The 27,759-nt window shown below is 45.4% G+C and overlaps 1 protein-coding gene across 1 annotated transcript in view; it reads left to right on the top strand.

The window, feature by feature from the left end:
• The first annotated feature begins 13,393 nt into the window (after positions 1 to 13,393).
• dnah2 (dynein, axonemal, heavy chain 2) overlaps positions 13,394 to 27,759 on the top strand; it is a 252,152-nt gene continuing 237,786 nt past the window's right edge. Inside the window, exons 1-8 of the mRNA XM_042327174.1 lie at positions 13,394 to 13,604; positions 14,643 to 14,824; positions 16,705 to 16,778; positions 17,737 to 17,907; positions 18,438 to 18,666; positions 21,413 to 21,523; positions 22,417 to 22,655; positions 23,070 to 23,261. Of these exons, the coding sequence (XP_042183108.1) occupies positions 14,677 to 14,824; positions 16,705 to 16,778; positions 17,737 to 17,907; positions 18,438 to 18,666; positions 21,413 to 21,523; positions 22,417 to 22,655; positions 23,070 to 23,261 (1,164 nt within the window). The 5' untranslated portion in view covers positions 13,394 to 13,604; positions 14,643 to 14,676. The remainder of the gene's footprint in view (positions 13,605 to 14,642; positions 14,825 to 16,704; positions 16,779 to 17,736; positions 17,908 to 18,437; positions 18,667 to 21,412; positions 21,524 to 22,416; positions 22,656 to 23,069; positions 23,262 to 27,759) is intronic.

The raw sequence follows: 27,759 nt of genomic DNA, 5'->3' as shown, positions 1-27,759 counted from the left end.
AGGGGCGCTGGGTCGAGCGCTGGGGGACAAGGTGGAACGCGGAAGCTACTAAAAATAACCTTCGGTTCACTCGTTCGCTCTCTTCTCTGGTGAAGGGCAGGCTGGGATGGAGGAGCCATGGCACGGTGGAGAGAGAGAGACAGAGACCCTGGCCACTCTTTAACGAGATTGGAGGTCAATCACTTTTTGACAGAACCCCTTTTGATTTGAACGAAACCTTCCATACATATTTGTAGTAGAGCTCAGAAAGTGACTTTGCCAAAGCATTCAAGATGTAAAGGTACTCAAAGTTGACCCATTTTGCATACTCCATCATACCATGAGATATCTATATCCTTATCACTGTAAAATATAAAAGGTTGAGATTTAAATAATTTAAAAGCTTACAAACAGGGTTGTCAAACTATTTTATAATAATAAAAAAAAAGGTTTTGTAATAAAAAACATGTATTTATTTCCCCTTATACACCAATTATCTAAAAACACGTAAACTCCAATTTTCTTTTCGATATCCAGATACAGTACCAGTCAAAAGTTTGGACTTATTCAAGGGTTTTTCTTTATTTTTTAAACAATTTTCTACATTGTAGAATAATAGTGAAGACATCAAAACTATGAAATAACACATATGGAATCAACCTAAAGAGTGTTAAACAAATCAAAATATATTTTTGATTTGATATTCTTCACACTTAATGACAGCTTTGCACACTCGTGGCATTCTCTCAACCAGCTTCATGAGGTAGTCACCTGGAATGTATTTCAATTAACAGGTGTGCCTTGTTCAAAGTAAATTTGTGGAATTTCTTTCCTTCTTAACGCGTTTGAGCCAATCAGTTGTTTTGTGACAAGTTAAGGGTGGTATACAGAAGATAGCCCTATTTGGTAAAAGTCCATATTATGGCAAGAACAGCTCAAATAAGCAAAGAGAAACGACAGACCATCATTACTTTAAGACATGAAGGTCAGTCAATCCGGAAAATGTCAAGAACTTTGAAAGTTTCTTCAAGTGCAGTCACAAAAACCATCAAGCGCTATGATGAAACTGGCTCTCATGAGGACCACCACAGGAAAGGAAGACCCAGAGTTACATCTGCTGCAGAGGATAAGTTAATTAGAGTTAACTGCACCTCAGATTGCAGCCCAAATAAATGCTTCATAGAGTTCAAGTAACAGACACATCTCAACATCAACTGTTCAGAGGAGACTGCATGAATCAGGCCTTCATGGTCGAATTGCTGCAAAGAAACCACAACTAAAGGACACAAATAATAAGAAGAGACTTGCTCGGACCAAGAAACATGAGCAATGGACATTAGACCGGTGAAAATCTGTCCTTTGGTCTGATGAGTCCAAATTTGAGATTTTGGGTTCCAACTGCCGTATCTTTGTGAGACGCAGAGTAGGTGAACTGATGATCTCTGCATGTGTGGTTCCCACCATGAAGCATGTGGGAGGTGTGATGGTGTGGGGATGCTTTACTGGTGACACTGTCTGATTTATTTAGAAATCAAGGCACACTTAACCAGCATGGCTACCACAGCATTCTGCAGCGATACGCCATCCCATCAGGTTTGCACTTAGTCCCACTATCATTTGTTTTTCAACAGGACAATGACCCAACACACCTCCAGGTCGGGTAAGGGTTATTTTACCAATAAGGAGAGTGATGGAGTGCTGCATCAGATGACCTGGCCTCCACAATCACCTGACCTCAACCCAATACCCCGCAGAGTGATGGAAAACTAGCCAACAAGTGCTCAGCATATGTAGGAACTCCTACAAGACTATTGGAAAAGCATTCCAGGTGAAGCTAGTTGAGAGAATGCCAAGAGTGTGAAATAAAAAATTAAAAAAGAAGCAAAACCCTTGAATGAGTATGTTTGTCCACACTTTTGTACTGTATGTTGTAGCTTACACCCTATTTTACGCCATCAAATGTTTTTGTGTTGTGCCCGCCATCGGTTGAGACACAACGTGGTCGTAAATACAGGGTGGGTGTCATGTTTAGGCTGATAAGTGTACTACCATTTGAATAAAATGTCATTTTCCACTTTCAAATGGTACCACAAAGATGGCTGGAGGTCCACACATCAGAGAATGTTGACTTGAATGGGATGATCTGTTTTAAATGATACCGTCAATCCTCCATAGGAAACCTGTTGAAATCCTAGAAAAGACAGATAATAGAATAGACATGACCATTGCAGTTGATATTCGATGGTGGGTGGACAGTCAGTCATCTTTGTGGAAGTAATTTGAAGTTCTAATTTGAATTCAATTGAAAGGTCACTGGTATACCAGTTAAATTGTGTGCCCCCAATGAATTTAATGACACCCACATTGCAACACTAAAACCTCAGATTATGTGAAATAGGGTCTAATCTGCAACATATGTGACTACAAAAATAAATCTGAGTTTACTCGTTTTGCGATAATTGACGTTAAAGGTTTAAAAAATAAATATATATATATATATATATTTTCAAACTTTTTTTAAAGAACTAAGAAAATAGTTTGACCACACTGTAAGCTTTTAAAATGCAACCGTTTGTATGTCCAGTGATGAAAACATGTATGGAAAGTTTTGTTTAATTCAAAAGGGATGCTGTTGAAAAAGTGATTGAATTCAAATGGATTTACCCAGAAGGTATTGAGACAGCGGAGGAGAGGTAGAGGAGACGTAGAGGGCCATGTAAACGAACAAGGTGTTGGAGGGATGAGACAGGGGGATGAATTTAGTTTTAAATCATTTTATTTCTATTTGAAGGTACTTTAATACTGCAGATAGATTGGGGTTTCTATCAAAATAATTGTTTGCATAATTTCTAAAATCCCTTATCTTTTAAAATCATATATTTCCCCCCAACCCTACCACCCCTCTCCTGATGAATAAAAGAAGGTATCGACAGAGGAGTGTAGGAGAGGAGAGGTAGAGGAGAGGTATAGAGGGAAATGTAAATGAACGAGGGGATGGAGGCCAGGTACGGAGGGATGAGAGGGAAGGATGAATAGGAGAAGGTATCGACAGAGCGGAGGAGAGGAGTGAGGAGAGGTAAAGGGCCATGTAAATAAGACAGCAGTGGCTGAGGGAGGGAGGGAGGGAGACGCTGGCTGCTGATTAAGAGTGAGAGGAGCTTTGAGGCTTTCAAGAGGGTGTCCTGAGGTGAGCTCTGACTTTCTTTATAGGGTTGAATTAAACATGTGTCTCTGTGGGCTGAGCCACTCCTGACAATGACACACACAAACACACACACACACACACACACACACACACACACACACACACACACACACACACACGTTCTACAACTTTTGTACTCCCAAGTGCTCTGCCACTACAGACGTCCAAAACGCAGGACACGCGTGTGCGTGTGTGTGTGTGTGTGTGTGTGTTGCACCGCTCTCATCCATGCATTATGCAACCCTTTTTGTTTTATATTTTCAATTAGATTGTTGTTTATGCTGTTAAGCATGATGGGAGATTGTGCATCCCTCCGATGAATTATAAAGCAAGGTTGGCTGAAGAAAGAGAAGCGAACAGAGGGAGAAAGACATAAAGGAGAGGTAGAATATGCCAGAGGAGTGAAGGATAGAGAGGGGAGAAATGGGAGAAAGGGGGAAATGAAAGCGTGAGCTGAGTGTATGTTTATTTATTTACCCTTTGTTACATCAGGCTAGTCCCATAGCAACTGATGCTGTGCAAGCAGAGTCAGGCAAGAGATGAGTGGCTGTTAGAACAACCATCCCTCCGCTCACTGTCTCCTCCTTAACCCCCTTATCTCTCTTTCTATCGTGCCTCGTCCTCTCTTCATCTGTCACTCTCTATCACATGGGGCCCATCGAGCCCTCTCTATCCCTCTCCATCTCTTTAAATACCAGCAGAGAGAAGACTATGGCCCTTTACAGCTGCATCCAACTCCCCTCATTTCCTCGCCCTCCCAGGCCTGACTCACCCCGCTCCTCGCCTCTCAACTCTGTCATCCAAAGGCTCATCCAGCAGCCACTTACTCTCCTCAATCGTCCGACTAATTAATTTGGATACCGAGCACACCACACAAGAGAGTTGCCATGCTTCCAAGACCCAGACAGCGCTGAAGGCGAATATAGAGCTCTGGGATAAGGAGGAAACGGAGTCAGGGGGAGCCCATCCTGCATAGTGAACGGGTACTGACAATGCCTTTAGCAAGAATGGTCTTCTAATAGCTTGGCGAAAGCAGATCTCAATGGACAATGCTATGCACACACACACACACACACACACACACACACACACACACACACACACACACACACACACACACACACACACACACACACACACACACACACACACACACACACACACACACACACACACACATCTCATAGATTTAGTTCAACAGAGCTCCCAGAAGGCCACATTTCTGCTGTAGTGTCCTACATCTCCCCAAAGCATGCCTTCTGGAGCCCTGCCCTGGCCCTAGGGAACCAGTGTCACCCGTACTGCCGTACCACGGTGCGACAGCCACGCTTACATTTTAAACATTAACAACAGACAGAGCCCCTCTGAGCTTTTGTCTTCCACCAGAATGAGCTTAGGCGCCGTTGGATGGAGGGAGCAGTTGATGAGGGAGGGAGGGGGAGATGAAGAGACAAGAGAAAGTGGTGGTCTATTTATATGGGAGTCGCAAGAAGTTGCCTGCTAATGTCACCGTGTGACTGTAATTTCTGGTGTCAGTACGACAGTGGTGAGACACGGTGCCCATGTTAGCTGCTGCCGTGGAAACAGGCTGCTTAAGGTCAGGCCAACAGGGACTAACTGACATCCTCCCCTTTAAAAGAGAGAACTTTACATGCAGTTAGTTAAGGAGGAGGAGGCGAGGTAACCTGATCCTAAATCTGTATTGCCAATGGGTGACAATAACCATAGGAGCAGGCAAGACCGTACAAACAGACCTGGGATAAGGCTAGGGGAATTCTCCCTTTCTTCAGGCTGTTAACCGTGGTGTGTAGAACATTTGTCTTCCTAGAAGTGTGGTTAGTCACTAGTTTTAAGTCTATGTCTGTTAACTGGAAGATAAGGCACCAGAAAACCTTGGAACGATTGCCGATGGCGAAAGAGAGGGAGGGAGAGTGATGTAAACCAGGGAGCGAACGTCCAAAAAGAGAAGGATGACCTGAGAAAGGGAAAAAGACTGAGTGACAAATGGAGGGAGCAAGACAGAGCAGGATAAAATAGAGGCAGGAGGGGCAGATGAGGGATGTGGATGCCACAGAGGTGGCAGAGCGGCGGCGAGAGACAGTGATGAAGTGGTGGAGGGCAGAAGAGAGAAGGAGGGACGAATAATAGATGAGGACAATAGAAGTGCATTAGAGAGCAGGGGGTGGTGTGTGGAAAAACAAGGACTCTCTCACTGTCCGTCTCAAGGGCATGTTGACCATGAACTCAAGCAGACAGATTGGGAGGTGTGTGTGTGTGTGTACAGGCCATGAGAGCACAGGAGGGGGGGAACAGAACAGGGACACCCATCATGTTAAATGGAAGCAGTGGATCCTGTTGTCCACGTTAAAGCAGGTGACACAAACTGACCAGGTCCCTGTCCTATTAATAACTAGCCCTCTCTTACTGCTACATCTACTTCCTATAGTAGAACAGTCTATAGAACTATAGAACAGTCTCCTTTCTATTGAGTCTCATGGAGGCATGAAAATCACTTTCAAAACTGCTGAAAGTCTGTTATAAATGCTTTGCTTCATGTGAATAATACCAAATGGTCTGTGGTTCGTATAGTGAACTGTCAGATGGGACAAGATTAGAGAGCGAATCATTTTCAACAAAGGTGGTCGTGTCCACAACAGGCTACCCAGAATGCACGAAAACAGCATCCTCACTCACTTCTCCGTCCTCAACCTCCCTCGGCTTGTACCTGCCCTCTTTCTTCCCCCTACGCACCTCTACCTACCTCCCCCTGCTACCCTCTGTGGTAGCCTGTCATATGGCGTGTGAGTGGTCCTCTGTTCTGCGTGTGGAAGTAAAAAACTAGCTGTCACCGTGTTGTCACCGTGTTGGAATTCATATGAAAGGCACAACAAAGGAGGTGGCTGCATGGTGAGGTCACGAGTCATAGAACCATCCTTCGTACATTATTCATGGGACACTTCCCTGCCCGTCTCTACGACACACACACACACACACACACACACACACACACACACACACACACACACACACACACACACACACACACACACACACACACACACACAGCAGCTCCAGACATCGCGTTTGTACCGAAACGTCGCAACAAGGTCATCTGTCAGCGTTTGATTGAATTTGGGGGAAAATATTTTGGTTTTGATAGACCGTACATTTAGTTTGTTTTGTTTATATTTGTTTAGACGATTCGTGAGTTTGGAAGATGGCAGTGTTTATTTTCCTCCCTCGCCATATGTCATTGCGTCATGACATTTTTAAATCTGCTTCCACTCGACATTGTTTGGACTTTGCTTGCATAATTAAGCAGCGAGGGAAGCAGACGCCCTAAGATGGTGTCTCCTGACGGGGACATGTTCTAGAGGAGAGTTAGGAGGTTGTAGTCGGGGAATTTAATAGAGTTTTGTGTCAGTCCATGTCCAAAGTCCTGATTGTCCTTCTCTCTGGTTTATGTTGAACACAGAAACAGCTGTCTACACTGGGCCTGATCGAAGCCTGGGACCAGAAGGCCTCTGATTTCTCTGGGGCCTCCGTGGCCTAGGGCCATAGAAAGGGGAAAGGGCTCCATCTAGGGGCTGTCCTTCACTGGGCCTCCCTGGAGCTGGGCTCTGAGGCTGGGGAGGGAGCGACCGAGCTGGGGGACAAGAAGTTGGAGAAGCCCAAGCTGTTCTACGCCGACCACTCCTTCATGGTCCTGGTGAGGGACAACACTACAGGGGCCCTGCTACTGATGGGGGCCCTGGACCAGGCTTGGGGGCCCGCCCTGCATGATGAGCTGTAGTGGGACCTCCGGAGACTACATGACAATCATTGCCCCCTCAGACTCACTTTCTCTCTCTGTACTCACAGACTCACATGCTTTTACAATTGGGACTGACAATCATTTGCCCCTCTCTCTCTCTCTCTCTCTCTCTCGGCACTCTCACTGACACACATCCACAAAACCCAGCCGACTATCAGACAGTTAGACATTGTGTTTTGTAGGCTGACTGACTGCTGGCCCATTGAGACTGGCACTGCCACTCACTGTGACACATTATCAGGCTGCGACTAGCTGGCTGTCACGTCTTTACACTGACGAATAACACCCTCTCTGGCACACATGAATGAAAGTAATGGACAGAAATACTGAAAATACTAAGTTAGAGAGACTGGTACATACACACACACAGGCAGACACAGACAGACACAGACAGACAGACAGGCAGGCAGGCAGACAGACAGACAGACAGACACACACACACACGTGTTCTCTCTTGTCACTGGTGAGAGAGTCCACAGTAACCAACTGACAAACAAGCTGACATTCTGTCAAACCGATACGGCATCAGTTGACAGACTTGAACAACAACAGGACTCTAACAGTCACAGACGGAGACACTGAAACACCCTGAGTCATTCCAGGAGACAGGCGGAGGTAGGCAGACCAGGTGGCATGGCGGGCAGATGAAGGGTGCTCTCTGTGGGCCAGATAAGCTGGCTAGAGGCACTCCCTCCCCTGGTCCCCTGGGCGTCTACTGGAGGAACGATTGTTGTGTGTCAGTGTGTGATAGATATGATTGTGTGCTCCTGTGTGTGTGTATGTGTGTGTGCTTGTGTGTCCTGAGAAGAGTGATCGCTCAGCCAAGTGGTTATTGATGGGCCTGGCTTAATGTTAATGTCTCTAATGAGCCAGAACTGCTGTCAACAACACAGTGGGACCAGGAACCTTTTAATCTTTTAATTCCATCGGGACCAATGGAGGCCAGGGATTTAGCATTGTGTCACAAAGTTGTAACCAGTTAACTTTAATGTAGCTCATTTTAATATGGGCTATTGATGTCAACGTCAGTGTTATATGAATTCGTATTTATTTTAGATGTATCACAATAGTGCAGGGCGTGTGTGTGAAGGAAAACTATCAACTGCTAAGAAATGGCTATGTTGCATGCTATGTTGCTATGTTGCATGCTATGTTGCTATGTGGCATTTTTTTATAGCATGAAACATTGCTGCACTGCATATTGTTAGCCTCCCCCCCCCCCAACGCTTCAGCGAGACAGCTCTTTATTTTCCATGTCAATAAATCTGTTATTTTTCAATTTTGCGTTGCATTTCTCAATCCCCACACCTGCATTTAGCACTGATAAAGCAGTTAATTGAGGGCACATAGACAATTGTTGCCAATTGAGTTGAGACAACAACAACTGTTGACAGCAGGCAGCAGTGATATAGACAGAGTGCTGCTTTAAAAAATAAATCTAATTCATCATCCTCACACTAAAATAGATTGGCTAGTCTGGAGCTTCAGAGGTCTATGAAACTAGATATAGAGGCTAGAAAACACATCAAGATATTGAGCTTTAAGTCTAGACAAATTGGAAACTGATTATGAGGGCCTAGAAGGACCATTGGCCCTCTATTGGCTGATACACGTACCCAACAAACTTGCCGTCCCGAAGGCTCCAAAACAAGCAAAGGGAAATACATCCTTTTTTCATCTCGACAAAAATGAATTATTGAGAAATGGAACGAACGAATGGAGAAAAAAAAAGAGACTCTCTCCTCGCCATTAATCTTCAAACAGAATGTGTCCCTGTGTGTAGGTATGTTTTATTAAAACGTTTTAGCCTCTCGTTTTCTGCTGATTCCAATGGATGCCTTAGTGCTTTGCTAGTCGCACAGACATCCAGACCGCATTATTACTTCTGGAGGGCCACAACTTCTGTTTGTGACCAAAATGGAAATATGTTTTAGTTTCTTGGGGGGGTAAACGTGGAAATGGGTAGAAACATCTGTCCTGTTAGTGGGTCATGTCATATGCTGCTCAGAAACCATCCTGTGGCCTGCTAATGCACATTCTTGATGTGTCGGATATTGTAACACAACACTACTACTGCCTTGTTAAGCTACTAATTCCAAAGTACAGGGCTGCACAGTCAAGACTTAGGGCCCAGAGTTTCTCCTGACCGCGTGACCCAGGGCCAGAGCCCAGAGTTTTTCTCCTGACCACGTGACCCAGGGCCAAGGCCCAGAGTTTCTCCTGGTGTAATAGTTAATGTGTGTAGCTGGTGTAGAGGAGTCAGGTGCAGGACAGCAGATACATAATTTACTCAAATATTCACAAGTACAACACAATAAATCGAACCCAAAATAACAGACCGTATTACAAACAAACAATCACTCACAAACAACCATGGGGGAACAGAGGGTTAAATAATGAACAAGTAATTGGGGCATTGAAACCAGGTGTGTAAGACAAGGACAAAACAAATGGAAAATGAAAAGTGGATCGGCGATGGCTAGAAGGCTGGTGACGTCGACCGCAGAACGCCGCCCGAACAAGGAGAGGGACCGACTTCGGCGGAAGTCGTGACACTTGACCGTGTGACCCAGGGCCAGGGCCCAGAGTTTCTCCTGACTGCTTGACCCAGGGCAAGCACCCAGAGTTTACCTTGATCAGTCTCAGATCCCAGATGGATCACATGGCCAGGAAAAACTCGGCCCTAAATCAAACCATAGTCTAACGGGAAGCCAGGTAAACAAACCCATTTTCGTTCATCTCTTATATAACAATTTGCTGCTGTTCTGGCTGTGTGTGGGCTGACTAAGCCTCACTGCAGTAGTAATGTACAGTATAAGGTAAAAAGCGCAGTGGCTGAGTAAACACACGGCTCCATTGACAGGAGGCTGATGAGCCTGCGGGCTGTTGTGTGTGTGTGTGTGTGCACATCAGTCCTGCTCACTCCTGCATCAGCCCTCTTGCTGACTCACCTTCACGTTCTGCTCAAAAGCAGCTAGCAGAGAGCAGTTGCACCAACCAACCCACCCACCCACCCCCCCCACACACACCCCTACACACAGACTGTGAGGAATATGACCTAGCAAAATAGTGTATTCAGTTACCTTCTGAGATGCAGTCAAATCTCAAGACACATTGAGTCAAATACCGACACAGCTCTAAATGTGTTTTAAATGTACAACTGTGTCATTCTGTTTCATTTGCCGTGTCTTGAGACTTTATTCCTCCATTTCCTCTGGTGCTAGGCTACAGAACAATTAATCACTAGATGCATTGCACCTTCAAGAAAATGTACAGTGCCTTGCGAAAGTATTCGGCCCCCTTGAATTTTGAGACCTTTTGCCACATTTCAGGCTTCAGGCATTTCAGATATAAAACTGTATTTTTTTGTGAAGAATCAACAACAAGTGGGACACAATCATGAAGTGGAACGACATTTATTGGATATTTCAAACTTTTTTAACAAATCAAAAACTGAAAAATTGGGCGTGCAAAATTATTCAGCCCCTTTACTTTCAGTGCAGCAAACTCTCTCCAGAAGTTCAGTGAGGATCTCTGAATGATCCAATGTTGACCTAAATGACTAATGATGATAAATACAATCCACCTGTGTGTAATCAAGTCTCCGTATAAATGCACCTGCACTGTGATAGTCTCAGAGGTCCGTTAAAAGCGCAGACAGCATCATGAAGAACAAGGAACACACCAGGCAGGTCCGAGATACTGTTGTGAAGTAGTTTAAAGCCGGATTTGGATACAAAAAGATTTCCCAAGCTTTAAACATCCCAAGGAGCACTGTGCAAGCGATAATATTGAAATGGAAGGAGTATCAGACCACTGCAAATCTACCAAGACCTGTCCGTCCCTCTAAACTTTTAGCTCATACAAGGAGAAGACTGATCAGAGATGCAGCCAAGAGGCCCATGATCACTCTGGATGAACTGCAGAGATCTACAGCTGAGGTGGGAGACTCTGTCCATAGGACAACAATCAGTCGTATATTGCACAAATCTGGCCTTTATGGAAGAGTGGCAAGAAGAAAGCCATTTCTTGAAGATATCCATAAAAAGTGTTGTTTAAAGTTTCCCACAAGCCACCTGGGAGACACACCAAACATGTGGAAGAAGGTGCTCTGGTCAGATGAAACCAAAATTGAACTTTTTGGCAACAATGCAAAATGTTATGTTTGGCGTAAAAGCAACACAGCTCATCACCCTGAACACACCATCCCCACTGTCAAACATGGTGGTGGCAGCATCATGATTTGGGCCTGCTTTTCTTCAACAGGGACAGGGAAGATGGTTAAAATTGATGGGAAGATGGATGGAGCCAAATACAGGACCATTCTGGAAGAAAACCTGATGGAGTCTGCAAAAGACCTGAGACTGGGACGGAGATTTGTCTTCCAACAAGACAATGATCCAAAACATAAAGCAAAATCTACAATGGAATGGTTCAAAAATAAACATATCCAGGTGTTAGAATGGCCAAGTCAAAGTCCAGACCTGAATCCAATCGAGAATCTGTGGAAAGAACTGAAAACTGCTGTTCACAAATGCTCTCCATCCAACCTCACTGAGCTCGAGCTGTTTTACAAGGAGGAATGGGAAAAATTTCAGTCTCTCGATGTGCAAAACTGATAGAGACATACCCCAAGCGACTTACAGCTGTAATCGCAGCAAAAGGTGGCGCTACAAAGTATTAACTTAAGGGGCTGAATAATTTTGCACGCCCAATTTTTCAGTTTTTGATTTGTTAAAAAAGTTTGAAATATCCAATAAATGTCGTTCCACTTCATGATTGTGTCCCACTTGTTGTTGATTCTTCACAAAAAAATACAGTTTTATATCTTTATGTTTGAAGCCTGAAATGTGGCAAAAGGTCGCAAAGTTCAAGGGGGCCGAATACTTTCGCAAGGCACTGTATGTTTGTGTAGATGTTTCCAAGACAGCATAGAAAGACTGAACAGTTTCTCTCTCTCTCTCTCTCTCTCTCCCTCTCTGTGTGTGTGTGTGTGAGAGAGGCCACATAGCACAGCCTTGTTTGTAGATATCAGACTATCTGTGCGTGGAATAGAAAGGTATTTGAGTTGAATGCGTTACGGGCACTAGGGGTTGAGTGACATTATCACAGCCAAAAGTTTCCAACATAACATGTGAAGGGGTTTAGGGAATTTAAAATGTAATATAGATTTTTTTTTTATAAATAAAAAATCTAAATCGCGGGCCATGAACTTCAACTCCCCTGCTGCTTTTTGTCAAGGTTCAGCTTTGAGCTGCCTGTGCCCATATTCTGATGCACAAGAGAGGGTTGAAGGAGTGCACTCTCCGTCTCTCAGAGTCTAGAGGAATCCCAGACGTGGTACTTACCCTTTCGTGTAAAAAGCAAGTGGCTCACTATGGCTGTGTGATCCTCAAGGGTCAACGAATAGAACGGAATCTTACTGGTGCCTGTCCATTTTCGCCTTGTCCATTTAAAAAAACTAGAGATGTGGAAAATGGTGAAAAGTGAAAGTCAGATTTGTTAGACTGGAAAAAATGTATGTTTCAAACTTGTTTCAGCCTCATAGGAATTACATGTTGACATTTGAGAGGGTTCTTAGGGTAGGCCTAGTTTATTTTTCCCTATCCAATATGCCACTCCATCCTTACATGATTGATACATTGGAGGAGAGCAACAGAGGAGTTCAGATAGTGAATATCCTACTACAGTAAGGATGTATTTTGTTATATTTAAATGAGTAGATGCCCCCATGGCCCTGATTCCCCCCCATTTAACAATGTTTACATTGGATATGTCCAGTCCAGTTTAACATTCATAAGGCAAAATGTTTCAATGGCTAAACCTTGGCATCCCAGGCACTCTCCCTGCAGTGAGTCAGATTCTCTTTCAAAGCATAATATGCATTGTTTTTATCAACAGGAATGTCATATGTCACTTCCGCTACAGAAAGTGCAACATCTAATGCCGATCATTTTTAAAATTAGCAGTCACTTGGTTGGCCTACCGTTGTCGTTTATGATGATGAGTGATTTTGACGAATGTGCAGTGACAGTTGATTGCATTCATAACTACTCGTGGCATGCTTCACTCAGTAGTTATTCTCTGCCACACCTGTTGGATTTCTCACTGTGCTGGTTGATCATGAAATCAATGTGATATGGTATTGCTAATGGCTATTCATCTGAATTTGTACCCGCATATTTTATTTTTTGACGAGATAACATTCTGATAACGTTACCGTACAAACAACTGGAAATCATTCGTTATGAGCAAATTAAGACATGAAAGCTCACATCCCCATCGTTGTAGAGGGCTTGTCTTCTCGTAAAGTGCGATTACCAACAAGAAAGGGGTTACGAGCATGTGGAGCCCCCCCCTCTCCTGTGCCGTTTCTATGGAGACGTGTCTACAAGCGCGCCTCAACACAACGCCGGAGAGTGGAGCCAACAACCATCGAAGAAACCGATACAGTTGTCAAGCCAGTTTACTTCAAAACTGTTTTATCACGCCATCCCGTATCGAGTGGTTTTAGAGTATGTATGAATAAACAGTATTGATGTAGGTGTTAAAGCTAGGTAAACCATTAAACACGTGGAGTTGCATAAAGTTATTATCTGACGGAAGGTAAGGTGGTTGTCAAGTAGCTAGCGACGTTATTGGAGCTACCAGTTGGTAGCTAACTATTTGGTCTGCAGCTAGCTAGTGAAATGCTGAAAAGTCATTCTACCTATATACAAATGTACAATTTTGGAAAGGAAATTATGGATTTAGCATGCCTTCAGAGGCAAACCCACCCTGCAATAAGAAAATGACAAGCTTATAAAGAAAGAAATCTGTATCGAGTTACATTAGCTAGCTACAGTATGTTCAATATACAGTAGCTAAGCATTTTTTTTAATGCTCACTTGACACTCGTTAACTCCAACTGGGACAATTCTTGGTGTCTTTCCTCTGCAATAACCCGTCCACTGTTTGACATGAAATCCCAGTACTGTATCTCTAACAGTTTGTTCATCTCTGCCAGAAGCAGACTCAGTCTATATTAATGTTATTGATCACTGTCAACTTTACCTGCTCCCTCCCATTTCACATCTAAAGGGAGGGTGGATTTCAAAGGGTTTTCTGCTAACTTTCTTTTTATTACTCCCTTTCTCTTCTTCCCTCAATAACCTGTCTCTTTTATTACATAGCTACAGCCCTTAGAAACGGACAACTTGGGAGCTTAATCAGAGTTTTAATAAAGACATGGTCAACCTGCCAGCTTTGACAAGTGAGGTGGCTGGCTAAACCAGAGAGGGGATATCAGCCCCAGATAGATAAATAGTGCATGAACCTGTTGCCGTTTAGAGTTTATTACTTTTGTCTCCGATGTTTCCTCCAGACAGCAGGAATGTCTGTCTCACACAAATTTGCAAGCATTTACTCCCTTGGCTGGACCACCAGATTGTCCTAGGGAAAGGGGAAAGGGGAAAGGGGGATACCTAGTCAGTTGTCCAACTGAATGTATTCAACTGAAATGTGTCTGCCACATTTAATCCAACCCCTCTGAATCAGAGGGAATAGGGTTTCCTATGGAGGGGACTTAATGGCTCAGTTTATTCACCTTCACTGAGTCAGTGTATCAGTATATCTTTAAAAAAAAAATTATCCTCTCCTCTACAGCTGACGACAAACATCAGCGGCTGGTTCGTTGGCCATGGCGGACCCAGAGACGCCCCGCTCGGGCAAGTCCTCGGGCAAGTCCAAGCGCTCCAGCTCTGGTAAGAGCAAAAAGGCCAAGAATCAGAGCATCACGCCTGCTCCTGGGGAGAGCCTGCCTGAAGACAAGGAGACGCAGCCTGGAGGTAAAGGCCTAGAGGAGACATAACCAAACCTGAGTGCCAGGAAGTCTGTTTGTGTTATCGTGCCAACTCCTTGTCCCTCATTGTCCACCCTCTGCTGGGTCGGAATAACAGGATGCATCCGGTGTTTAGGGGAAATGGAAAGAGAGCCTGTGATGCGATGTCCGCTTTTGGACTTTAATAAGGTGAACAGTGCAGACGAGAACCTCCTCTACAAATGTTCTCGGCAGGACCAGAAAGAAAAACGCCTGCTACGTTAAGTTACTCATTGTCATACCGAACAGCAATAGAGTTGGCAGGATTACACAAACAGATCTTGGACCAGGCTAACATGACCAAACCTGGACTCTAAATACTAACTAGTCTAGCATGTCACACAACCAGACTCGTGTATAGGTGGGTGCGATCAAACGCTATAAACGTTGCACATAGAAATACTGTTTCATGTATAGAGCAGCTTGCCATTGCCTTACATCAGACAGCGCATCGATTCCGCCTGCACGGATATGTCTCGTTTCTCGCAACGGACAGTGGGATAGATGAAGAGTAGTCCGGCTACAATGGGCTGTCTAACGTAAAAAAATATTACCTAGGCGACATTGTCTTGTTTGCCGAACCCCATTTCTGCCTCAAAACAGTCTAAATTAGTCTAAGCTAAAACAATACATTTGTCAATAATGTTGATGTTTTTTGGTGAAGAATTCGGCCCATTTTACGTCTAGCTCAGGATTATGAGCAGTATTTCTGAAGTTTGACTATGGGCACAAAAGCTAGCATAAATGTGTCCAGCAACAGCTGAGACAGTCACTGAAATCATCTTTGACTGAAAAAATGCTTTAAGATAACAGTCAGTTCCTCTTAATTGTGGAGCTGTATGTCTACAACTTCAGGGTAGTTTAAACAGGCTAAGCAAGCTTTTCATGTCAGTGAAGAACGAGCTAGCCGACTACCTAGCTAGCTGCGTCAGTAAGCTAGCTAGCAACAACCATAGACATTAAAACAACAGTTAGCTACACAGCTAATCAAGTCACTGCACTGGCAACCAATGTCCTTGCACAGAATTTGTGCAGGAAATAGCCACCATTTTGTTTTTCTTTTCTCACTATTAAAAAACTGTCACATATTTTTTTAAATAATTTAGCTAGTTGTTCTGCCAATTTCACTGAGAGTCATATGGAAGTGCAGTGATATCTAAAAAAAATTGTTTACAAAATTTGTTTACATTATTTGAATGGCGGACGCTCAATATTTCAACGTGAATATGAGTTCCACGTCCTGCAAGGCAGTTTGGTTGATGGAGGAGGAGTGACGCCCTCTGACATGAGACAATAACAGCAGGAAATGATTCCTTTTTCTCCACGTCACCTGGAAGCATACGCCATCTGTTATGTCAGTCCGTTCTCCGTCATGTATTTCTACCTGAGAAGGTTGTGCCTTGCTGAACATGTCATCATGAACCATGCAGCTTGTTTTCTTCATAGCTCAAATGCTCCAAATGATTCAATTAGCTATTTTTACACTCATTGATTCAGTTGCCAGAAGGTTATTCAAATGACAAGGCATAAAATAGATTTTTACAACAGATACTTTTATCCGAAATGTCTAAATGATGTAATTAAGTCATTAGAGGAGCAGACGTTTATCGTAGTTAATTAAAGGTTAAATAAAAAAAGACAGAAAAAAAAAATCCACTGCGGAAAGTAATGACCGCACCCCCCAGAATGACAGAAAGAAGAAGAGATTATCTTGACAATACAGAAACTAAGATGTAGTTATGAAAATCTGAGTCGAACTGTCGCAGCAATTACATATGCTTATTGAAATGTGTTGTGTGTGTGTGTGTATTGCGCGTGCGTGTGCTTGCCTGTGTGTGTGACGCACAGAGGAGATTCAAGAGGAAAGCAGCCAAGGAACGGCTGTGACCATAGAAGAGGTGGACACGTACACCGTGGGCCTGGTAAATCCATCATGATACTGTATCCCCCTATAGCGAGTGTCCTGTCAACAGTAATGAATTGACTGTCAAATACAATGTAGCATCAGAAGACTTACACACCATGGTATCAACTTACACTGTGTCTCCATTGCAGATTAGCACACACACACACACACACACACGCAAGCACACACACACACGCACGCACACACACACACACACACACACACACACACACACACACACACACACACACACACACACACACACACACACACACACACACACACACACACACACACACTACAAAACGTCAAAATGCAGTTTCAGTCTATTGGACACAATGGTATAATTGTGGAGAACAGGACGGAGGTGATTTGTGAGCAGCTGGTCAGTGAACCTGCACAGTCACTGTCTCTCTCATCAATTGAATTAATATAATGAATTACCACTCTGAACACACACACGCACCCACCCACACAGAGATGGCATTTCCATGCAGTGACCGTAGCCCTGTGGAAGATGGCAGCAGCTGTGGAGCGTAGCGGGGGGGTGGTGGGTGGTGTAGCTACAGTGTTTGTGATCTAACTCCCATCCGCTACACAGTCTGCCTGCTAACACATTCTACATTACAAGACAGCAGAGCAGAGCACCACAGCCCTGTATCTATCCTCATGGTAATATGACCATGACATATTTGGGTAATAATAACAGATTTTCGGGGGTAGGCTAGCTGTTTCTCCTCTGTCCTCTCCATAAAGAAATGATGCTGTGTATTGTTATTATTGAAAAAGCCTCTGGGGGTTTGAAATTGTATGTAAAGGAAGACTGGATGGTGGAGGGGTACGTTGCTACTCAGTGACACGAGTAAGAACCCCTGTGACAACTGTTGTTGTAAAATGGGCTTTATGAATACATTGAATTGATTTGATTATTTTCTTGTTTAAGTTTTTCACCTTTCCATTTTTTCCCTCTCCAGAGGATGCTGTTGAAAAACCGTGTGGCTCTGACTGGCATGTCGAAGCTGCCTTGGTCAGAGGAGAACGAGAAAGCCCTGGATAAGTTCATCTTGGACAGCTCCAACAGGACCCTCGTGGTCTACCCAGACCCCTATGCTGGCCTCCGGGTGGAGTACGCCATGCCATCTCAGGTACAGCCTCAATAACCGCTCATAACCTTCACTTGAGTCGAATTTCCACTTAGCCATACATTGACGTCAATAGGAGACTTTAGTTGAATGAGTGCTAGGATTTGCCCCGAAGTAGATATCCTTAAGTAGAGATCTCAGGTAGCTACTGCCCCAGCCCCAGCCCTGTTCACACACAGTTAGAATAAGGTAGAGATCCTTCCTTGAGCGCCTTCCTCGTATTGCACCGTCAGTGCATTATTATTATTACAAATGATTGGAGCTTTGTAGATTGAGATAATGATGTCCCTGAATACCAAGCTCCGTCTAAAAGAGAAGAGAAATGTCTACGTTCTCAGGCGGCGCTACACAAGTCAGTTTCCTCCTCCTAACACAAAGGAGAATCAGAGAATGCAGAATTTAATTATGTATTTTTTTTTTACATCTTTCGCTAATGTGTTCAAACATATAACCCACTGGTGTTTCCTGCCTCTCCCACTCCCCCTCCTCTTTCTTCCAACCGTTGTCTGGCGCTCCCCACCCCCCCCCTACAGATGGTAGACCAGCTGGCCTTCTTCGTCCGCTCGGATGGCGGTCTGATCCTTGAGGAGACGTTTGAGAGCACGGTGCAGTTTGGTACGGTGCGGGGCAACGCCACCGAGAGCCTGCTGAGGATGATGAACGGAGTGCACGCCCCCCAGGTCACCCTCAGCACCGCCTGGCCCGAGAGCATCAAGAACAACTACTCCGCCCACATGCATCGCTTCCTCACAAACCTCACAGGTAGGTGCTGCTAAGACACAGGGGGCTCCTCGAGTCGTCACAGCGCCACCTAGTGTTAGCCTTCCACACGTGCGCCACTTCACCACAGTGCTGCCCAGAGTTTTCACACAGTTCCTGCACTTCTTCCTCCCCAACTCCACAGGAGTCCCGCTTTCTCTCATCTATTGTAAACCCTCCATACCTTCACCTCCACTTCTGTCTATTTCATCCCCCTCTCTCTCCCCATGAGGTCCCATATCTAAGAACTAACCAGCTCAGACCTAAAAAAAACCCAAATATTCTGAGAGAGAACCTCTACAAAAATGAAGGTTAGACTCCATTTTTCCCTTTGACAAAACGACTGCTTTGACAGCAAACCATTGATCTGTTTCATGCTTCACGGTTGATTGAGTTGTTCTTTCATGTGTTGTAGCAGCCTATAGAGTCTTATTGTGTTATTGGTGCCTTATTCTTCTTCTCAGTAAAAAGGTCAAGGTTCTGAGTAAAAGTGACCTCAATGAGGACACACGTAGTCATAATCATAGACATGCAGTGCAGTCAGAGTCACACACCGTACACCCCGTACACCCCGTACACACCGTACACCCCGTACACCCCGTACACACCGTATACACCGTACACCCCGTACACCCGTACACCCCGTACACCCCGTACACCCGTACACCCCGTACACACCGTACACACCGTACACACCGTACACCCTACACCCGTACACCCCGTACACCCCACCCCGTACACCCCGTACACACCCGTACACCCCGTACACACCGTACACACCGTACACCCCGTACACACCGTATACACCGTACACCCCGTACACCCCGTACACACCGTACACCCCGTACACCCCGTACACACCGTACACCCCGTACACCCCATACACACCGTACACACCGTACACACCGTACACCCGTACACCCCGTACACACCGTATACACCGTACACCCCGTACACACCGTATACACCGTACACACCGTACACACCGTACACACCGTAAACCCCGTACACACCACCGTACACACCGTACACCCCGTACACACCCGTACACACCGTACACACCGTACACCCGTACACCCCGTACACACCGTATACACCATACACCCCGTACACACCGTATACACCCCGTACACCCCGTACACACCGTACACACCGTATACACCGTACACACACACACACACACACACTTTTCACCTGAGGCAGCAGCTCAGTCAGACTCGTGTGCTAATCAGCCAATGGTTTGAGCAATATTAAATTCTGACAGTAGTACTTTCATTCTTAGTTTTTTTCTCTCTTCCCCCTAACTCATTTTATGGATCATATTCAGTCAATTACCTAAGAAAAAATGAAGCATTTCAAGGATACCATTCCTCCAGGGTAAACTAAACAACGTTCTTCTTGTTGCGAGATATCGACATGTGAAACTTACGAAGCCAAACCAATAATTGTGTTTGTCTCAATGGCACCCGATTCCATATATCGTGCACTACTTTTCAACAGATCCCAATGGCCCTGGTCAAAAGCAGTGCACAACATAGGGAGTATGGTGCCATTTGAGACTCGACCTATGCAACCACTGTGACTACAGATGATGCCTTTAATACAGTTATTCCATAAATAATTCGTTGAGGTGAGAGGCAGGGACAGCCCAGGTAATATGGCCTCTGGTGTACAGGTTTCACCCACGCCTGACACGCTGCACTGGCAATCAGAAGGCTAAGCTCTACCTTGTCCTCTGTGTCTTCATCCATTCATTTCAGTCTGCCAAAGGTCAACTGGATACATAGAAATACACAAAGCACAACTAAATCTCTATCTATACACAGACATGTACAGGTACTTCTCCACCAAAGGTTCCCAATCAGACACACACATGGATTCAAGCAGACACACACACACACACCCAAAATACACACACCCAAAACATACACACCCGAAACAGCATTGCTCTGTAGCGGTTTTGTTCACCTTCGCTGCTCTGAGTTGTCTCATTATTTCTCCTTCTGTTTTTGTGTTCTTACTCTTCCCATAAAGGCCAGAGCATCTCTCTTTTGTGCTTCCAGTCTTGCTCTGTGTGTGTGTGTCTCTCTTTGTGTGTGTCCTAACTATCCTCCCAGTCAAGAGGCAGTACAGCCAGAGTCTCTGGTTCTCACTGATACTCCGACCCGGTTCTCTTTCATCTCTTCATTTATCAGGCCAATGCACTCTGGACCCAACAACCACTTGTTCTTTCATTCAAACCATTTTTCTTTCATGTTTCTCTGCATTGTGGTTGTTTTTGGTCAACCTTTCACTCCTGCATTTCTCGCTCAAGTGGTGGGACATGTTTGAGGTGTATGGTGCAGGATGAGAGATGCGGGGATCTGCTTCCGCTGACCTCTACTCGGTGGGCTACAGTAGAAGTAGTGAACGTTGGTTTGCCCTGGTTCGTGTCGATGTACTAGATATTTGCGCGTCGTCTACGTGACGGAGGGCAACACGTTACAGTGTTGAACCATTAGCTACCTTTGTTATCCTTAACACTATTCTAGAGATATACAACACCAGGCGTTTTCTAGGAAGTCAATTTAAAATGGCTGTATTTCTTGGAAATGAAATATATTAATGCTTCTGCATGCTTGATCTGCATTGTTGTCAACAACATAATATGATTAGATGGCGTTTCATATATTAATGTGTGTGTGTGTGTGTGTGTGTGTGTGCGTGTGTGTGTGTGTGCGTGTGTGTGTGTGTGTGTGTGTGCGTGCAGACACCAGGTTCAAGCTGGTGGGCAACACAGTGCTTTATATCCCTATGGAGGCCCTGCAGCGTAGCCCGGAGGTGGCCAGCAAGGACAAGGAGCTGGTGCAGAGACTGGAGAGTAAGCCTGGGGCGGGGGAGTGTGTGTGTGTGTGTGTGTGTGTGTGTGTGTGTGTGTGTGTGAAGCTGGCGGCGGCGTATTGTCATAAATATCACAACATTTTCACTTTCCAGTTCATGTTACTCCTAATGTACCTGACTCTGTTGTCCTCTGTTATCCTCACCCTCATCTAACCCAACTGCCCTGCCGTCTTCTGTCCACTCCCTCTCCTTTCTCCGTCCCTTCTCTGCTCCTCTCCTCCCCTCTGTCCCCATCCCCTCTCCTCCCCTCTGTCCCCATCCCCTCTCCTCCCCTCTGTCCCCATCCCCTCTCCTCCCCTCTGTCCCCATCCCCTCTCCTCCCCTCTGTCCCCATCCCCTCTCCTCACCTCTGTCCCCTCTCCCCTCTGTCCCCATCCCCTCTCCTCCCCTCTGTCCCCATCCCCTCTCCTCCCCTCTGTCCCCATCCCCTCTCCTCCCCTCTGTCCCCATCCCCTCTCCTCCCCTCTGTCCCCATCCCCTCCAAATCCCCTCACCCCTCTGTCCCCTCTCCTCCCCTCTGTCCAAATCCCCTCTCCCCTCTCCCATCCCCTCTGTCCCCTCCCCATCCCCTCCCCCCCTCTGTCCCCATCCCCTCTCCTCCCCTCTGTCCCCCTCTCCTCTCATCTGTCCCCATCCCCTCTCCTCTGTCCCCATCCCTCTCCTCCCCTCTGTCCCATCCCCTCTCCCCTCCCCCTCTGTCCCCTCTCCTCCCCTCTGTCCCCTCTCCTCCCCTCTGTCCCCATCCCCTCTCCTCCCCTCTGTCCCCATCCCCTCTCCTCCCCTCTGTCCCCTCTCCCCTCTGTCCAAATCCCCTCTCCTCCCCTCTGTCCCCTCTCCTCCCCTCTGTCCCATCCCCTCTCCTCCCCTCCCCAGTGGTGATGATCCACTGGACCCGTCAGATCAAGGAGGTGCTGAATGCTCAGGAGACGGTGGAGACGGGGGACAGCTCTGGACCCCTGGAGGAGATCTCCTTCTGGAGGAGTCGCTGTGCCGACCTCTCTGGGATCAGCCAGCAGTTGCAGAAGCCCGGGGTCCGTCACGTCCAGACCACACTGCAGCTCTCCAAGTCCTCCTACGTACCCCCCTTCTGCAAGCTGGCCAAGCAGATCCAGGTGCCAAGCAGACACACACACACACACACACACACACACAAACACACAAACACACAAACACAGGGGAGAAAGCGTACAGAGAGCCTGGTCCCAGTGTTTGTGCTGTCTTGCCAACTCCTGGTGTGACAGAGACCATAGGAGTTGGCAAGACAGTACAAACAGATCTGGGACCAGGCTAGTATGCATAGAGCAGAGATGGGATATTGCCTGATTATGCAAGAATTCTGAATTCAGACACTGTAGATTAGTCTATTCATAAGTCATTGAAATTGAGTTCAGCTCACCAAAGTTCACCTCAAACCAATACCCTCATTCCAAGTCCTACCTCTCCACTCCCTACTAGGGCTCTGGTTGAAAGTAGCGCACCACGTAGTGAATAGGGTGTCATTTGAGACGCCATGCCTGTGTTTCTAGGATGGCTCTCTCCAAGCCCAGTCCAACCTGTCCTTCCTGTCCCTGCTGAGGGAGCCATGTGAGGAGATGGCTCAGCTCAAGCCCAGAGAGGTGGTTCCCAAGCTGGCTCACATCCTCAACCTCATCCGCCTCATCTGGGTCAACTCTGTCTACTACAACACCCGTGAGAGACTCACCGCTCTCTTCAGAAAGGTAGAGAAACCGTTGTGTTTTTGTATTGTTTGGGACGGACCCTCTCTCTGTCAGATTCACTCCAGTGTAGTGTAAGGTTGGGATCAATTCGATTTTTGAATCAATTGACTGAAGAATTGAAATGGAATTGACCCTAACCCTGCTTCACTGAGACACCCAGTCATATCCCGCCCTAACTCCAACCATTTACCGCTCCTTCTGAGAATATATTTCCAACCAATCAGCTGGCCCTCAGGTCCTCTCTCATGTTACTCGGCACTCCAATCAGAGCACACTACTGCCCCTCTGTTCCTCTGAGAATGGATCAGCTTGTAGTAACAGAGAAAGAGCGAGAGAGAGAGAGAGAGAGAGAGAGAGAGAACATGTACAGATCACAGCCACGCCACCCCTTCCATGTTAGCCGAGTAGAGGGCCACACTCGTTTTACTATCCCGCCATTTTTTATTTCCATCTCCTAGACAGGCGAAGCTGGGAAAAGCGTTTAACCTCTCATAATTACGCCCTGACCTTCCCGTCTCCCGGCGCTGGAATCGTTTGTTGCTGTCCCACCGACCGTATTCCTTTTCTAGTGCCTTTTTCCCCTTCCTCCGTCTCACTCCTTTTCTCTCTCTCCGGCCCTTTGATAATACATCAAGGAGAGAGACTGACTGGCACAAAACATTTGATCTAATTGTTTCCTTGGGGTTAGTGGGGGTGTGGGGAGGGGAGAAACATAACCTAGCTCAAAGGCCCGCCAGCCACGCAGGTTTCAAAGGAGCCCCTCTCTCTCCCTCCCTCTCTCACGTCTTCCTGATCCGCTCGGGTCAGATCAGCCTTCATCCAACACCTCCGCAGCCTCAGACAAAATGCCTGGGTCTCTCCCGCCATCTCTCCGTCTCTCTCCTTCTCCACGAGAGAGAGAGAGAGAGAGAGAGAGAGGGAGAGAGAGAGAGATGCAACCCCAAGTCTGTTCTGTTGTCACGATTTCCCCACCAGCTAGAAAGTAGCTGGTGTAACTTACAAAGAAGTTACAGTGGACCTTCTGTTCAATAATGTTTGGGGGAAATGAATACTTATTTTAAATAGCAGTTTGTTTTAGCAAGGTGTTTTCTCTGTTTATTATAATATAATATGCTGATAACTTCACACGGACTGAAGCGGTCCCATGCGCCAAGCATCACAGATGTGCTTTTATGTCCATCCACATGTCCTTTAGGCTCCTCTCTGTGATTTTTACTACGCCACGGGGCTTTTTCTCTGCCCTCCGAGCCTCCGTTTTACTATTCCTCCAAAGGAAAGGAAAGCCATGGTTTTTACAACCATTTTTGCTGCTGCAGTATGTGCACTGTGGCACCACTGCATAAAGGCATTCTGTGTAGAGCAGGCCGGGAGTTTGAAGGCATCATTGGTGACCAATGACCTGGATCACACTAGCTGGTTCGTAGACTTGGCTCGGATGGTCTACCGCCGCTCCCTCCGCTCAGCAACCCCCAACCGCCACTGTTGTCATTGGCAGGGAAGGAACGCAGAAAATATGACTGATTTGTGTAACTCTAATGACCCCAAGTTATTCCTGTATCACCAGCTGTGTGTGTGTGTGTGTGTGTGTGTGTGTTGCTACTGTTGTGTCCACTACCACCACTCTCACTACATTTTCACTGGTCTCATGGTTGAGGCTTTTCTCCTTCCAATGGTGTAAAATTTCAGCAAAAAACAAAACAAATGAAGATTCAACCTGTTTTTTCTCTTTCTGAGTGCTGGAGTAGAACCAGCTCTGTCTGATGTGGTTTCTGTTGTGTTTGAGTTTTTGGCTAATCGTTTCTAATCATTTGACTCATGGTAGCAGCAGTGTGTGTTTGTGTGCACGTATGTATAGATCTAATGTGTGTGTGGGGGGGTACACGTGTGGACATTTGCCTGTGCGTGCATGTGTATGTTCGCCTTGCTTCCCTGCTGCAGGGGCCTCACTAACCATTGTGTTCATTTCTTGCATATCTTTGTGCTGCTGGAGAGAGAACACAACAATGTCTGGTTTAATGTCATTTTCTAAGCCCACAGACCCTGAGGCCATGGCCTTGTGACTGTCGGACACTGTTTCCGCTAATGCCCAGAGAGAAAAACAGAAAAACGAAATGATAAACCCTGTATAATAATAGCTGAAGTAGTATGATCATTTTGGAACTAGCGGTAATTGATGAATATACACACGCTCATGGTTGACTAGTCAATGCATCCCAATGGACACTGGTCGACTAATGCACGAGTGAATAGGATTCAGACATACATTTTCTTAGTATTAAAGGGATAATCCACCCCGAAACCACTAATTCCTATGATTAACCGTGTTAAATCGTATTAACACTAATATGTGAAGAATTTGTTTTTTTTGTGAACCAATGTTTCATTTAGTTTTTATAAGAAGGTGGGTTGGTAGAAACATTTGAAAAATCAACAATGCAATGCTCTCTCTCTGTAACGGCTAAACATGAACACATATACAAAATAACAAATGTGACAAAACCGAAACAGTCCTATCTGGTGCAGAGAACACAAAGACAGGAAACAACCACCCACAAACCCCAACACAAAACAAGCTACCTAAATATGGTTCCCAATCAGAGACAATGACTAACACCTGCCTCTGATTGAGAACCATATCAGGCCAAACATAGAACTAGACAAACTAGACATACAACATAGAATGCCCACCCAGCTCAGGTCCTGACCAACACTAAAAGAAGGAAAACACACAAGAACTATGGTCAGAATGTGACACTCTCTAGGCTGGCTAGCTAGCTAGGCAACAAAGCTACCCACAATAATACCAAAGTAGCTAGCTAGCTGTAAGATCGCCTAAACAAAATGCACTATCAATTTAGGAGTCTTACTCACCGAGGTCAACTTGCAGTTCGTCTCTGCCACTGAGCTATAAACGGCTTCTCTGCCCAGAGTGAGAGCAGAGTAACGTTGCTTTCCTACAGAGATCATTTTGAGGATATGGGAATACGACTCTACATTAGAGTCGTATTAATGCACATTGTGTACATTGCCCATAAGTTGTCAATGGGCTGCGCAGTGCATTCTGGGTGATTCTGGAACAAGGAAAGCTCTATTTCAAGGAGTGAATGGGATTCAGTTGGGCGCTAGCTCAAAAACAGAACATTAGCACGAAGTTCGTGAACAAGACGTACAGCATTGCAAATATTTTCCAAGATGTGAGATAATTAACTTGTTCTCTGTAATATAGTAAAGCTTTGGAATATCGTATAGCTTTTGGAACACTGACTTTGAGAAGGGATTGCGTGACGATTCGCTTAGAAACCTTCCTATTTTGCAACAAAGCCTCCTTCACTCATTCCGCCAAACATACCCTCGTAAAACTGACTATCCTACCAATTCTTGACTTCGGCGATGTCATTTACAAAATAGCCTCCAACACTCTACTCAGCAAACTGGATGTAGTCTATCACAGTGCCATCCATTTTATCACCAAAGCCCCATATACTACCCACCACTGCGACCTGTTCGCTCTCGTTGGCTGGTCCTCACTACATATCTGTCGCCAAACCCACTGGCTCCAGGTCATCCATAAGTCTTTGCTAGGTAAAGCCCCACCTTATCTCAGCTCACTGGTCACCATAGCAACACCCACTTGTAGAATGCACTCCAGCAGGTATATTTCACTGGTCATCCCCAAAGCCAACACTTCCTTTGGCCGTCTTTCCTTCCAGTTCTCTGCTGCCAATGACTGGAACGAACTGCAAAAATCTCTGAAGTCTTATATCTTCCTCTCTAAATTTAAGCATCAGCTGTCAGAGCAGCTCACAGATCACTGTACCTGTACATAGCCCATCTGTAAATAGCACACCCAACTTCCTCATCCCCATATTATTACTTACCCTCTTGCTCTTTTGCACTCCAGTATCTCATCATCTGCATATCTATCACTCCAGTATTAATGATAAATTGTAATTATTTTCACCTCTAGGGCCTATTTATTGCCTACCTCCCTACTCTTCTACATTTGCACACACTGTACATAGATTTTTAAATGGTTATTTTCTATTGTGTTATTGACTGTACGTTTGTTTATGTGTAACTCTGTGTTGTTGTTTTTGTCGCACTGCTTTGCTTTATCTTGGCCAGGTCGCAGTTGTAAATGAGAACTTGTTCTCAACTGGCCTACCTGGTTAAATAAAGGTGAAATAAAAAAATAATATATCATTAAAAAAAAAAATCTGTGACGCAGCATGACAATGTGAATGCGATGGGTCAACAGTCAGCTGGGTAGGGCATTTCTCCATTCATTGCCCAATTGGATTTGTATCTCCTCCTTTCTGTAATATCAAAATATATTTTATATTTGAGATTCTTGCTTTGATGACAACTTTGCACACTTTTAGCATTCACTCAAACAGCTTCATGAGGTAGTCACCTGGAATGCATTTCAATTAACAGGTGTGCCTTGTTAAAAGTTAATTTGTTTAATTTCTTTCCATCTTAATGCGTGTGAGCCAAT

The sequence above is a fragment of the Oncorhynchus tshawytscha genome, linkage group LG09, assembly GCF_018296145.1.
Source record: "Oncorhynchus tshawytscha isolate Ot180627B linkage group LG09, Otsh_v2.0, whole genome shotgun sequence".
Lineage (NCBI taxonomy): Eukaryota > Metazoa > Chordata > Actinopteri > Salmoniformes > Salmonidae > Oncorhynchus > Oncorhynchus tshawytscha.
This window is presented reverse-complemented; position numbering and strand designations above follow the sequence as displayed.